This window comes from Mobula hypostoma, chromosome 1 (assembly GCF_963921235.1).
Source record: "Mobula hypostoma chromosome 1, sMobHyp1.1, whole genome shotgun sequence".
NCBI lineage: Eukaryota > Metazoa > Chordata > Chondrichthyes > Myliobatiformes > Myliobatidae > Mobula > Mobula hypostoma.
This window is the reverse complement of record NC_086097.1, coordinates 105,031,294-105,043,407: the sequence shown is the minus strand read 5'-3', so window position 1 is coordinate 105,043,407 and position 12,114 is coordinate 105,031,294. Positions and strand designations below refer to the sequence as shown.

Here is a 12,114-nt window from a genome sequence, read left to right as displayed (position 1 = left end):
AACATCGAACCTGCCTCAACTACTTCTGCTGGAAGCTCGTTCCACACAGCTACCACTCTCTGAGTAAAGAACTTCCCCCTCATGTTACCCCTAAACTTTTGCCCTTTAACTCTCAACTCATGTCCTCTTGTTTGAATCTCCCCCATTCTCAATGGAAAAAGCCTATCCACGTCAACTCTATCAATCCCCCTCATAATTTTAAACACCTCTATCAAGTCCGCCGTCAACTTTCTACGCTCCAAAGAATAAAGACCTAACTTGTTCAACCTTTCTCTGTAACTCAGGTGCTGAAACCCAGGTAACATTCTAGTAAATCTTCTCTGTACTCTCCCAATTTTATTGACATCTTTCCTATAATTCGGTACCAGAATTATAATACTCCAAATACTCCAAATTTGGCTTTACCAATGCCTTATACAATTTCAACATTACATCCCAACTCCTATACTCAATGCTCTGATTAATAAAGGCCAGCATACCAAAAGCTTTCTTCACCACCCTATCCACATGAAATTCCACCTTCAGGGAACTATGCACCATTATTCCTAGATCCCTCTGTTCTACAGCATTCTTCAATGCCCTACCATTTACCATGTATGTCCTAGTTTGATTAGTCCTACCAAAATGTAGCACCTCACATTTTTCAGCATTAAACTCCATCTGCCATTTTTCAGCCCACTCTTCTAACTGGCCTAAATCTCTCTGCAAGCTTTGAAAACCTACTTCATTACCCACAACGCCGTCTATCTTAGTATCATCTGCATACTTACTAATCCAATTTACCACCCCATCATCCAGATCATTAACATATATGACAAACAACATTGGACCCAGTACAGATCCTTGAGGCACACCGCTACACACCGTCCTCCAATCTGACAAACAGTTATCCACCACTACTCTCTGGCGTCTCCCATCCAGCCACTGCTGAATCCATTTTACTACTTCGATATTAATGCCTAACAATTGATCGTTCCTAACTAACCTTCCGAGTGGAACCTTGTCAAAGGACTTACTGAAGTCCATATAGACAACATCTACCGCTTTACCTTCGTCGACTTTCCTAGTAACCTCATCAAAAATTTCAATAAGATTTGTCAAACATAACCTTCCACACACAAATCCATGTTAACTGTTCCTAATCAGACCCTGTCTATCCAGATAATTATATATACCATCTCTAAGAATACTTTCCATCAATTTACCCACCACTGACGTCAAACTCACAGGCCGATAATTGCTAGGTTTACTCTAAGAACCCTTTTTAAACCATGGAACCACATGAGCAATACGCCAATCCTCCGGCACCATCCCCGTTTCTAATGACATTTGAAATATTTCTGTCAGAGCTCCTGCTATTTCCACACTAACTTCCCTCAAGGTCCTAGGGAATATCTTGTCCGAACCCGGAGACTTATCCACTTTTATATTCCTTAAAAGCGCCAGTACTTCCTCTTCTTTAATCGTCATACTTTCCTAACTGCAGAAACCTTTTGGATTTATTTTCACCTTACTTGCTAAAGCTGCCTCGTATCTTCTTTTAGCTTTTCTAATTTCTTTCTTAAGATTCTTTTTACATTCTTTATATTCCTCGAGCACCTCATTAACTCTAAGCTGCCTATATTTATTGTAAATCCCTCTCTTTTTCCGAACTAAGTTTCCTATATCCCTTGAAAACCATGGCTCTCTCAAACTTTGAACCTTTCCTTTCAACCTAACAGGAACATAAAGATCCTGTACCCTCAAAATTTCACCTTTAAATGACCTCCATTTCTCTATTACATCCTTCCCATAAAACAAATTGTCCCAATCCACTCCTTCGAAATCCATTCGCATCTCCTCAAAGTTAGCCTTTCTCCAATCAAAACTCTCAACCCTGGGTCCAGTCCTATCCTTCTCCATAATGATATTGAAACTAATGTTATTGTGATCACTGGACCCGAAGTGCTCCCCAACACATACCTCTCTCACCTGCCCTATTTCATTCCCTAACAGGAGATCCAACGCTGCCCCTTCTCTAGTTGGTACCTCTATGTATTGCTGCAAAAAACTATCCTGCACACATTTGACAAACTCCAAACCATCCAGCCCTTTCACAGAATGGGCCTCCCAGTCTATGCGTGGGAAAACTAAAATCTCCCACAATCACAACCTTGTGCTTACTACAAATATCTGCTATCTCTTTACAAATTTGCTCCTCCAGTTCTCGGTCTCCATCAGGTGGTCTATAATACACCTTTATAAGTGTCACCACACCTTTCCTATTCCTCAATTCCACCCAAATAGCCTCCCTAGACGAGTCTACTAATCTATTCTGACAGAGCACCGCTGTTATATTTTCTCTGACAAGCAATGCAACACCTCCCCTCTTGTCCCTCCTATTCTATCACACCTGAAGCAACGAAATCCTGGAATATTTAGTTGCCAATCACACCCTTCCTGCAACCACGTTTCACTAATAGCTACAACATCATATTTCCAGGTCTAATCCATGCTCTAAGCTCATCCACTTTTCTTACAATGCTCCTAAATAGATGCATTTAAAAAACTCTCCACCTCCTACTCTCTTTTTATCCTTAATGGAGCAAACAACTTTGTTATCTTTTTCTTCCTTGACCCCTACATCTTTGGTCTGAGTGCTCCTGATCTCTGTCCCTTGCCTATCCTCCCTCACACACTGTCTACTAGCTTTCTCTATTTGTGAACTAACCTCCTCTCTCCTAGTCTTGTTAATTTGATTCCCACCCCCCAACCATTCTAGTTTAAAGTCACCTCAGTAGCACTAGCTAATCTCCCCGTCAGGATATTGGTCCCCCTAGGATTCAAGTGTAACCTGTCCTTTTTGTACAGGTCACATCTGTGTCAAAAGAGGTCCCAATGATCCAAAAACTTGAATTCCTGCCCCCTGCTCCAATCCCTCAGCTACGTATTTATCCTCCACCTCATTGCATTCCTACTCTCACTGTCGCGTAGCACAGGCAGTAATCCTGAGGTTACTACCTTTGCAGTCCTTTTTCTCAACTCCCTTCCTAACTGCCTATATTCTCCTTTCAGGACCTCTCCCCTTTTCCTACCTAAGTCATTGGTACCTATATGTACCACAGCCTCTGGCTCCTCTCCCTCCCACTTCAGGATATCTTGGATGCGATCAGAAATATCCCGGACCCTGGCACCAGGGAGGCAAACTACCATCCGGCCGGGTCTCCAGACTGCGTCCACTGAATCGCCTATCTGACCCCCTTACTATCAAGTCCCCTATTACTACTGCCCTCCTCTTCCTATACTATCTTGTATACCTCTATCATGTCTCCTCTTATCCTCCTTCTCTCCAAAGAGTAAAGCCCGAGCTCCCTTAATCTCTGATCATAACCCATACTTTCTAAACCAGGCAGCATTCTAGTAGATTTCCTCTGTACCCTTTCCAATGCTTCCACATCCTTTCTATAGTGAGGCGACCAGAAATGGACACAGTACTCCAAGTGTGGCCTCACCAGAGTTTTATGGAGCTGCATCATTTCCCCACGACTCTTAAACTCTATCCCTCGACTTATGAAAGCTAACCCTCCATAAGCTTTCTTAACTACCCTATCTACCTGTGAGGCAACTTTCAGGTATCTGTGGACATGTACCCCCAGATCCCTCTGCTCCTCCACACGACCAAGTATCCTGCCATTTACTTTGTACTCTGCCTTGGAGATTGTCTTTCCAAAGTGTACCACCTCACACTGCTCCGGGTTGAACTTCATCTGCCACTTCTCAGCCCACTTCTACATCCTATCAATGTCTCTCTGCAATCTTTGACAACCCTCTACACTATCCACAACACCACCAACCTTTGTGTCGTCTGCAAACTTGCCAACCCCCCCCTTCCATACCCACATTCAGGTTGTTAATAAAAACCACAAAAAGTAGAGGTCGCAGAACCAATCCTTGTGGGACACCACTAGTCACAACCCTCCAATCTGAATGTACTCCCTCCACCACGACCCTCTGCTTTCTGCCGTCAAGCCAATTCTGAATCCACCTGGCCAAACCTCCGTGGATCCCATGCCTTCTGACTTTCTGAATGAGCCTACCATGTGGAACCTTGTCAAATGCCTTACTAAAATCCATATAGATCACAACCACTGCATTACCCTCATCTATATGCCTGGTCACCTTCTCAAAGAACTCTATCAGGCTTGTTAGACATGATCTGCCCTTCACAAAGCCATGCTGACTGTCCCTGATCAGACCATGATTCTCTAAATGCCCAGAGATCCTATCTCTAAGAATTTTTTCCAACAGCTTTCCCACCACAGACGTAAGGCTCACTGGTCTATAATTACCCGGACTATCCCTACTACCTTTTTTGAACAAAGGGACGACATTTGCCTCCCTCCAATCCTCCGGTACCATTCCCGGGGACAACGAGGACATAAAGATCCTAGCCAGAGGCTCAGCAACCTCTTCGCTTGCCTCGTGGAGCAGCCTGGGGAATATTCTGTCAGGCCCCGGGGACTTATCCATCCTAATGTATTTTAACAACTCCAACACCCCCTCTCTCTTAATATCAACATGCTCCAGAACATCAACCTCACCATCAAGTTCCCTCTCATTGGTGAATACCGAAGAGAAGTATTCATTGAGGACCTCGCTCACTTGCACAGCCTCCAGGCACATCTTCCCACCTTTATCTCTAATCAGTCCTATCTTCACTCCTTTCATTCTTTTGTTCTTCACTTAATTGAAGAATGCCTTGGAGTTTTCCTTTACCCTACTTGCCAAGGCCTTCTCATGCCCCTTCTTGCTCTCCTTAGCCCCTTCTTAAGCTCCTTTCTTGTTACCCTATATTCCTCACCTCACTTGTCACCCATGGTTCCTTCACCCTACCATTCTTTCTTTCTTTTCAAATCTTTTTATTGTTATATCATACAGAAAAATTAACATGAGTACATTGAAGTAACAATACTTACAATGTCTCAAAAAAGACATCTTAAAGATTGAAAAAAAATTTTGTGATAACAAAGAAAAACCTACTAAGCAGAAAAGTGAAAAAAAAACCCTCATGTACGCTACCTTCTTCCACCTGACTAAATTTTCCACCTCACCCATGGTTCCTTCACCCTACCATTCTTTGTCTTCCTCACCAGAACAAATTTATCCCTGACCTCCTGCAAAGAGATCCCTAAACATCAACCACATGTCCATAGTACATTTCCCTGCAAAAACATCATCCCAATTCACACCCACAAGTTCTAGCCTTATAGCCTCATAGTTTGCCCTTCCCCAATTAAAAATTTTCCTGTCCTCTCTGATTCTATCCTTTTCCATAGAGGACTGGGGGGGGGTGGGGCAGTGGTGTGAGGACGGGGGGGGGGGGTTGTGTGTGTGAGGACGGGGGGGGGGGTTGTGTGTGTGAGGACGGGGGGGGTTGTGTGTGTGAGGACGGGGGGGCAGAGGACGGGGGAGAGAGGAGGGGAAGAGAGGACGTGAGTGTGGGGGGAGTGGACGTGAGTGTGGGGGATAGGGGAGAGAAAGGAGGGAAGATGAGGAATGGGGAAGATTGGGGGATGGTAGGGAGGGGGAAAGATGGTAGGGGAGGGGGAGAGGGGTGGAGAGGGGTTGGTGGGGGTAGAGAGGGTGTGTGTGCGCACTGGGAGAGAGGGGGTTGGGCGATAGAGGGAGTTTAGAGGGATGGGTAGAGAGGGCATGTGCACGCGAGGGGGTAGGGTGCGTGTGCACAGGAGAGAGAGTGTGTGTGGGGAGAGAGGAGAGAAAGGGGTGGAGAGAGGCGAGATGGTAGGGGGAGAGAGGGGGAGGGGGAGAGAGGGGGAGGGGGAGAGAGAGGGAGAGGGAGAGAGGGGAGTGTGGGGGGGATGGGGAGAGGAGGTGGGGAGTGTGGGAGGATAGAGAGAGGAGGTGGGGAGATGGGGTGAGAGGAGAGAGAGTGGGGTAAATGGCAGTGCGGGGTTGGTGGGGGCAAATGTGGATACTAGATGGAGAGAGAAGGGGTGTTTTAAATAATGAGAAACAGTTTTTTTTATGTCTGCAGCATAGGGTGATCCTCTATTAGTTGTTCCGGCCTCTAGAATGGTGAGAGGATGGTATAACTAACAGTGGATTATATCATCTAATACAACAAACTTTGAACTTAAGCACTGTTTCAGCTTTTCACAACTAATGATCCAGCTTGTGCAGAGTCCCCAGTGTCACTGCTTACCAGTGTAAAGTTCTTGCTCAAAAACATTTTCTGTGTAATAGACATGCTTCCCAAGCTTTGAGTTGAGGATGTTCTTGGGCTTTGGAGGAAGTTCCATGTGCTTCACTTTCAATTTGGCTGCTGTTGAGTTTACATCTCCAGGCTGCTCTACAATGTCCTCATGCAGTTCAAATTCTGGAACCCTGGGGAATGCCAATCAGAGTATAAAGTTGCTAGACAGAGCACTCTCAGTACCTGAGAGTGAGTACTTCCCCTCTCTCGTACAGGGAAAATATAAAGCACAAACTTCAATTCAAATTGGACCAGCAATGCTTTAGCAGCTAAGCAATCAGGTTTAATATCACCAACACATGTTGTGAAATTTGTTAACTTAGTGGCAGCAGTACAAGCTAAATACAGAATAATAAATAAATCAATTAGAGTAAATATATACATGTATATTAAATAGTTGAATTAAAAATTGTGCAAAAACAGAAGTAGTAGTGAGGTAGTGTTCATGGGTTCAATGTCCATTTAGAAGAGGGGAAGAAGTTGTTCCTGAATCGCTGAGTGCGTGCCACAGGCCAGTGTGTACTCAGAAGATTTTAGTCTCACATTTGTTAGCTATTCCTGCAAGTGTGTATGTTTTAGATGTTCTTGTATCATTTGAAGAGTTTAGGAAGTGGATTATAGAGAGCTGTGTCAAAGATGGCAGACCACCATGAGCTGAATGATCTTCCGTGCTCTTATTTTCCTGACCTTACAGAAGGAGAGCCATATATGAGCAGAGAACATAGAGCAAAGCAGCTACAATCAAATGAAACACCTTGACTGCACACAGTGATCTCCATTTAACTGCTTATGTGAGTTCTAAAACCAATTGGCTGCACCAGTGATGAATTGGTGTATTATATTAAAAGGTGGGGGGAGAATACTTATGCAATCAATAATTTTGTGTTTTATATTTGCAATTAATTTAAATCACTTAGTAGAAATCTGTTTATACTTTGACACGAGAGTCTTTTTCTGTTGATTAGAGTCAAAAAAAACAAATTAAATCCATTGTGATTCAATGTTATAAATCAATAAACCAGGAAAATGTCCAAGAAGGTTGAATACTTTTTACAGGCACTGTGTATACTCATTTTTTCACTATAATTATTGATCATTGTACTGCTGCCGCTAAGTTAAGAAATTTCACAACATATGCGTGTGATATTGAATCTGACTCTGATGTAAGCAAATACTTAGCTGCTTCATTAGAACAGTAGACATCTCTGCATTCACTTCATATGACATATATCAAGTTCTTGTCCACTCACTTAGCTTGCCTCTGTGGGTGGCTCATGTTTTAAAGTGATTTATTCGGCAATGGAGGAGCAATGTGTTTTTTTCTCACAGAGGGTAGTAGGTATGTGGAATGAGCTTCCAGAAGACATGGTTGAGACAGGTTCAATAACAATAGTTAAATGAACAGGAAAAGTTTAAAAGATTATGGATCAAATGTTAGCAAATGGGACTAGCATGGATGGGCATCTCGATCAGCTTGGAACAGTTGGGTCAATTGGCCTGTTTCCATTAATCCATCACTTAAAATTACAACCCTACCACCCCACCGTGCCAGATTGTTGGCTCAGACACTAATTCTGCCCAGTTACAGCCTGCAGACCTGACAAACTATTTTGTTGCTTTCTGGTCAATAATCAATCTCAATCCATACCTATACATTACCAACCTCCTGTGTGGAGCCTTACTGAGCCCTTCCAACAATTCAATACATATCTACTACATCACCGTGGTCTATTTTGCTTATCACATCCTCAAGGAGCTCCAACACATCAATTATAGTCATAGACTATATGGCATGGAAGCAGGCCATTTGTTTATGGTGACCTAACAAATGAGTCCCAGTTAGCTCAGATTTGGTCCTATATCCCTCAAAACCTTTCCTATCTGTCTTTTAAGTGCTGTTATTGCACCTTGCTCCAGCATCCTCTCTGGCAGCACCTGCTGCTTGAAAAAGTTGCCTCTGAGGTCCCTTTAAATCTTTCACCTCTCACCTTAAACCTATACCCTCTAGTTTTTAGTTCCCCCTTCCCTGAGAAAAAGATTATGTGTGTTCACTCTATTTATACCTCTCATGATTGTCACCTTCAATCCCCTATGGCCAAGGAATAAACTCCCAGCCCGTTCAACTTCTCCCTTTAACTCAGACTCTTTGGCAGTATCATGGTGAATTTACTCTACACCCTTTCCAGCAAAGGTCCTAGTACTACACATCACAAACTACAGGCCTCCAGACTGAGAAGCAACCTTTGACCATCAGCAATTATGAATCTAATTTGTTATCTCTCTCTGGATCCCAGGTGATCTAAGCTTCCTTACCAGACTGTCATGCAGGACCTTTTTTAAAGGCCTCACTAAAGTCCATATGGACAACATACACTGCCTTATCTAATCTATCTTCTTGATTATCTCCTTGAGGCACTATTTCCCAATCCCAAAGCAAAATTGACTGTGCCTAATTACACCTTGCCTATTGAAACGTTGATAGATCCTGTCCCTCAGAGTACCCACTAGTAAAATTTTTAATTGGGGAAGGGCAAATTATGAGGCTATAAGACTAGAACTTGCGGGTGTGAATTGGGATGATGTTTTTGCAGGGAAATGTACTATGGACATGTGGTCGATGTTTAGAGATCTCTTGCAAGATGTTAGGGATAAATTTGTCCCGGTGAGGAAGATAAAGAATGGTAGGGTGAAGGAACCATGGGTGAGGTGGAAAATCTAGTCAGGTGGAAGAAGGCAGCGTACATGAGGTTTAGGAAGCAAGGATCAGATGGGTCTATTGAGGAATATAGGGAAGCAAGAAAGGAGCTTAAGAAGGGGCTGAGAAGGCTTTGGCGAGTAGGGTAAAGGAAAACCCCAAGGCATTCTTCAATTATGTGAAAAACAAAAGGATAGCAGGAGTGAAAGTAGGACCGATTAGAGATAAAGGTGGGAAGATGTGCCTGGAGGCTGTGGAAGTGAGCGAGGTCCTCAATGAATACTTCTCTTCGGTATTCACCAATGAGAGGGAACTTGATGATGGTGAGGACAATATGAGTGAGGTTGATGTTCTGGAGCACGTAGATATTAAGGAAGAGGAGGTGTTGGAGTTGTTAAAATACATTAGGACAGATAAGTCCCTGGGGCCTGACAGAATATTCCCCAGGCTGCTCCACGAGGCAAGGGAAGAGGTTGCTGAGCCTCTGGCTAGGATCTTTATGTCCTCGTTGTCCACGGGAATAGTACCGGAGGATTGGAGGGAGGTGAATGTTGTCCCCTTGTTCAAAAAAGGTAGTAGGGATAGTCCGGGTAATTATAGACCAGTAAGCCTTACGTCTGTGGTGGGAAAGCTGTTGGAAAAGATTCTTAGAGATAGGATCTATAGGCATTTAGAGAATCATGGTCTGATCAGGGACAGTCAGCATGGCTTTGTGAAGGGCAGATGGTGTCTAACAAGCCTGATAGAGTTCTTTGAGGAGGTGACCGGGCATATAGATGAGGGTAGTGCAGTGGATGTGATCTACATGGATTTTAGTGAGGCATTTGACAAGGTTCCACATGGTAGGCTTATTCAGAAAGTCAGAAGGCATGGAATCCAGGGAGGTTTGGCCAGGTGGATTCAGAATTGGCTTGCCTGCAGAAGGCCAAGGGTGGTGGTGGAGGGAGTACATTCGGAATGGAGGGTTGTGACTAGTGGTGTCCCACAAGGATTTGTTCTGGGACCTCTACTTCTCGTGATTTTTATTAACAACCTGGATGAGGGGGTAGAAGGGTGGGTTGGCAAGTTTTCAGATGACACAAACGTTGGTGGTGCTGTGGATAGCGTAGAGGATTGTCGAAAATTGCAGAGAGACATTGATAGGATGCAGAAGTGGGCTGAGAAGTGGCAGATGGAGTTCAACCCAGAGAAGTGTGAGATGGTACACTTTGGAAGGACAAACTCCAAGGTAGAGTACAAAATAAATGGCAGGATACTTGGTAGTGTGGAGGAGCAGAGAGATCTGGGGGTACGTGTCCACAGATACCTGAAAGTTGCCTCACAGGTAGATAGGGTAGTTAAGAAAGCTTATGGGGTATTAGCTTTCATTAGTCGAGGGATAGAGTTTAAGAGTCGCGATGTAATGATGCAGCTCTATAGAACTCTAGTTATGCCACACTTGGAGTACTGTGTCCAGTTCTGGTCGCCTCACTGTAGGAAGGATGTGGAAGCATTGGAAAGGGTACAGCGGAGATTTACCAGGATGCTGCCTGGTTTAGGGAGTATGGATTATGATCAGAGATTAAGGGAGCTTGGGCTTTACTCTTTGAAGAGGAGGAGGATGAGAAGAGACATTACAGAGGTGTACAATATATTAAGAGGAATAGATAGAGTGGATAGCCAGTGCCTCTTCTCCAGGGCACCACTGCTCAATACAAGAGGACATGGCTTTAAGGTAAGGGGTGGGAAGTTCAAGGGGGATATTAGAGGAAGGTTTTTTACTTAGAGAGTGGTTGGTGCGTGGAATGCATTGCCTGAGTCAGTGGTGGAGGCAGATAAACTAGTGAAATTTAAGAGACTCCTAGACAGGTATATGGAGCAATTTAAGGTGGGGGCTTATATGGGAGGCAGGGTTTGAGGGTCGGCACAACATTGTGGGCTGAAGGGCCTGTAATGCGCTGTACTATTCTATGTTCTAACTCAGCCGCCACGTATGTCAATATACTGACCTCCTCCAAAATCTCCTCCAGAGTAATTTGTGTGCTGTCCAAGATATCATCACTCATTTCTTTAGCATCCATTATTTTCTCAACAGTAAAAAATGATGCAAAATATTCACAGAAAATCTTACCATTTCCTGTGGCTCTACACAAAGGTGCCATGCCAATTGTTAAGGAAACGTATTCTCTCTCACCACCATCTTAATATTCCTAAAGAATCTCTTGGGATATTCCTTAATTCTGCCTGCCAGTTCCATCTCATATCTGTGCTCCTACATTCCTAGTAGTCATTGAGGGATTCACTTGTTCCAATTGTCTAGTCCCAATGTATGCCTTTTTCATTTTTCTGAACAGAGCATTGATATCTCTTGTCAACCATTGTTTCCTAAACTTGCAACCTTGTCCTTTCAACTAGCAGACCTGGGTCTCTTGATGTCATATTTTTAAAATCCTCCCACTTGCCAGTCATCCTTCTATCAGCAGCCTCATCCAATAGAGCTCTGCAAGATCCTGTCTCATGCCTCCAAAATGATCCCTGTCCAATTTTAGAGCATTAATTTGTGGATTCATCTGATCTTTCTCCATAACTGATAGAATTATGGTCACTCAATTCAAAGTGCTCCTTGACGGACACTTCAGGCACTTGCCCTATCTTGCTTCTTAAGATAAGGTGCACTGTTACACCCTCCCTAGCTCTCTTTAAGGACACATTTAACAAACTGCACCCTGACCAAGCCCATTGGGTGACCCAATCAATGTTAGGGAAGTTAAATTTCCCACTAATACTACTGTGTTATTGTAACTGTCTGAACTCTCTCCACACATCTGCTCCTCTCATTCCTGTTGACTATTGGAGAGCAGATGAAAACATGATCCTTTCACAAACCCACTAATACTACTCAGTCCTATTACTCCTTTCCAGGTTTACATCCTGATATTCTGGCAGTGTTTCCTGGTTTCTCTCTTCCTCCTTTCTTAAATAGTAGTGTCACATTTGCAACAGGAAACATTTCAAAATCTACATTACTTTTGAAGATGGAAGATGAATATGGTTCACTGTATATGTAGCTACCTCTTTCAACATTTGGCGTTTACCAGCTTTTACTCTTATCAGGTTCTCTAATACCCTATTTTATTAATCCCAATTCCCTTCAATTGTAATTCTTGTCAGACTCTAATTCTCCAGT

The 12,114-nt window shown here is 43.6% G+C and overlaps 1 protein-coding gene and 1 long non-coding RNA gene across 6 annotated transcripts in view; one reads left to right on the top strand and one right to left on the bottom strand.

Moving 5' to 3' along the window:
* The window catches only part of LOC134349717 (uncharacterized), a 74,882-nt gene that overhangs the window by 16,742 nt on the left and 46,026 nt on the right, over positions 1-12,114 (top strand). Inside the window, exon 2 of the long non-coding RNA XR_010018759.1 lies at positions 6,948-7,044. This is a non-coding gene — a long non-coding RNA (uncharacterized LOC134349717). The remainder of the gene's footprint in view (positions 1-6,947; positions 7,045-12,114) is intronic.
* heatr4 (HEAT repeat containing 4) overlaps positions 1-12,114 on the bottom strand; it is a 130,284-nt gene that overhangs the window by 117,156 nt on the left and 1,014 nt on the right. For all 5 annotated transcript variants that reach the window (XM_063054396.1, XM_063054417.1, XM_063054406.1 and 2 more), the window contains exon 3: positions 6,203-6,384. In XM_063054396.1, coding sequence (XP_062910466.1) covers positions 6,203-6,384 — 182 coding nt within the window. The remainder of the gene's footprint in view (positions 1-6,202; positions 6,385-12,114) is intronic.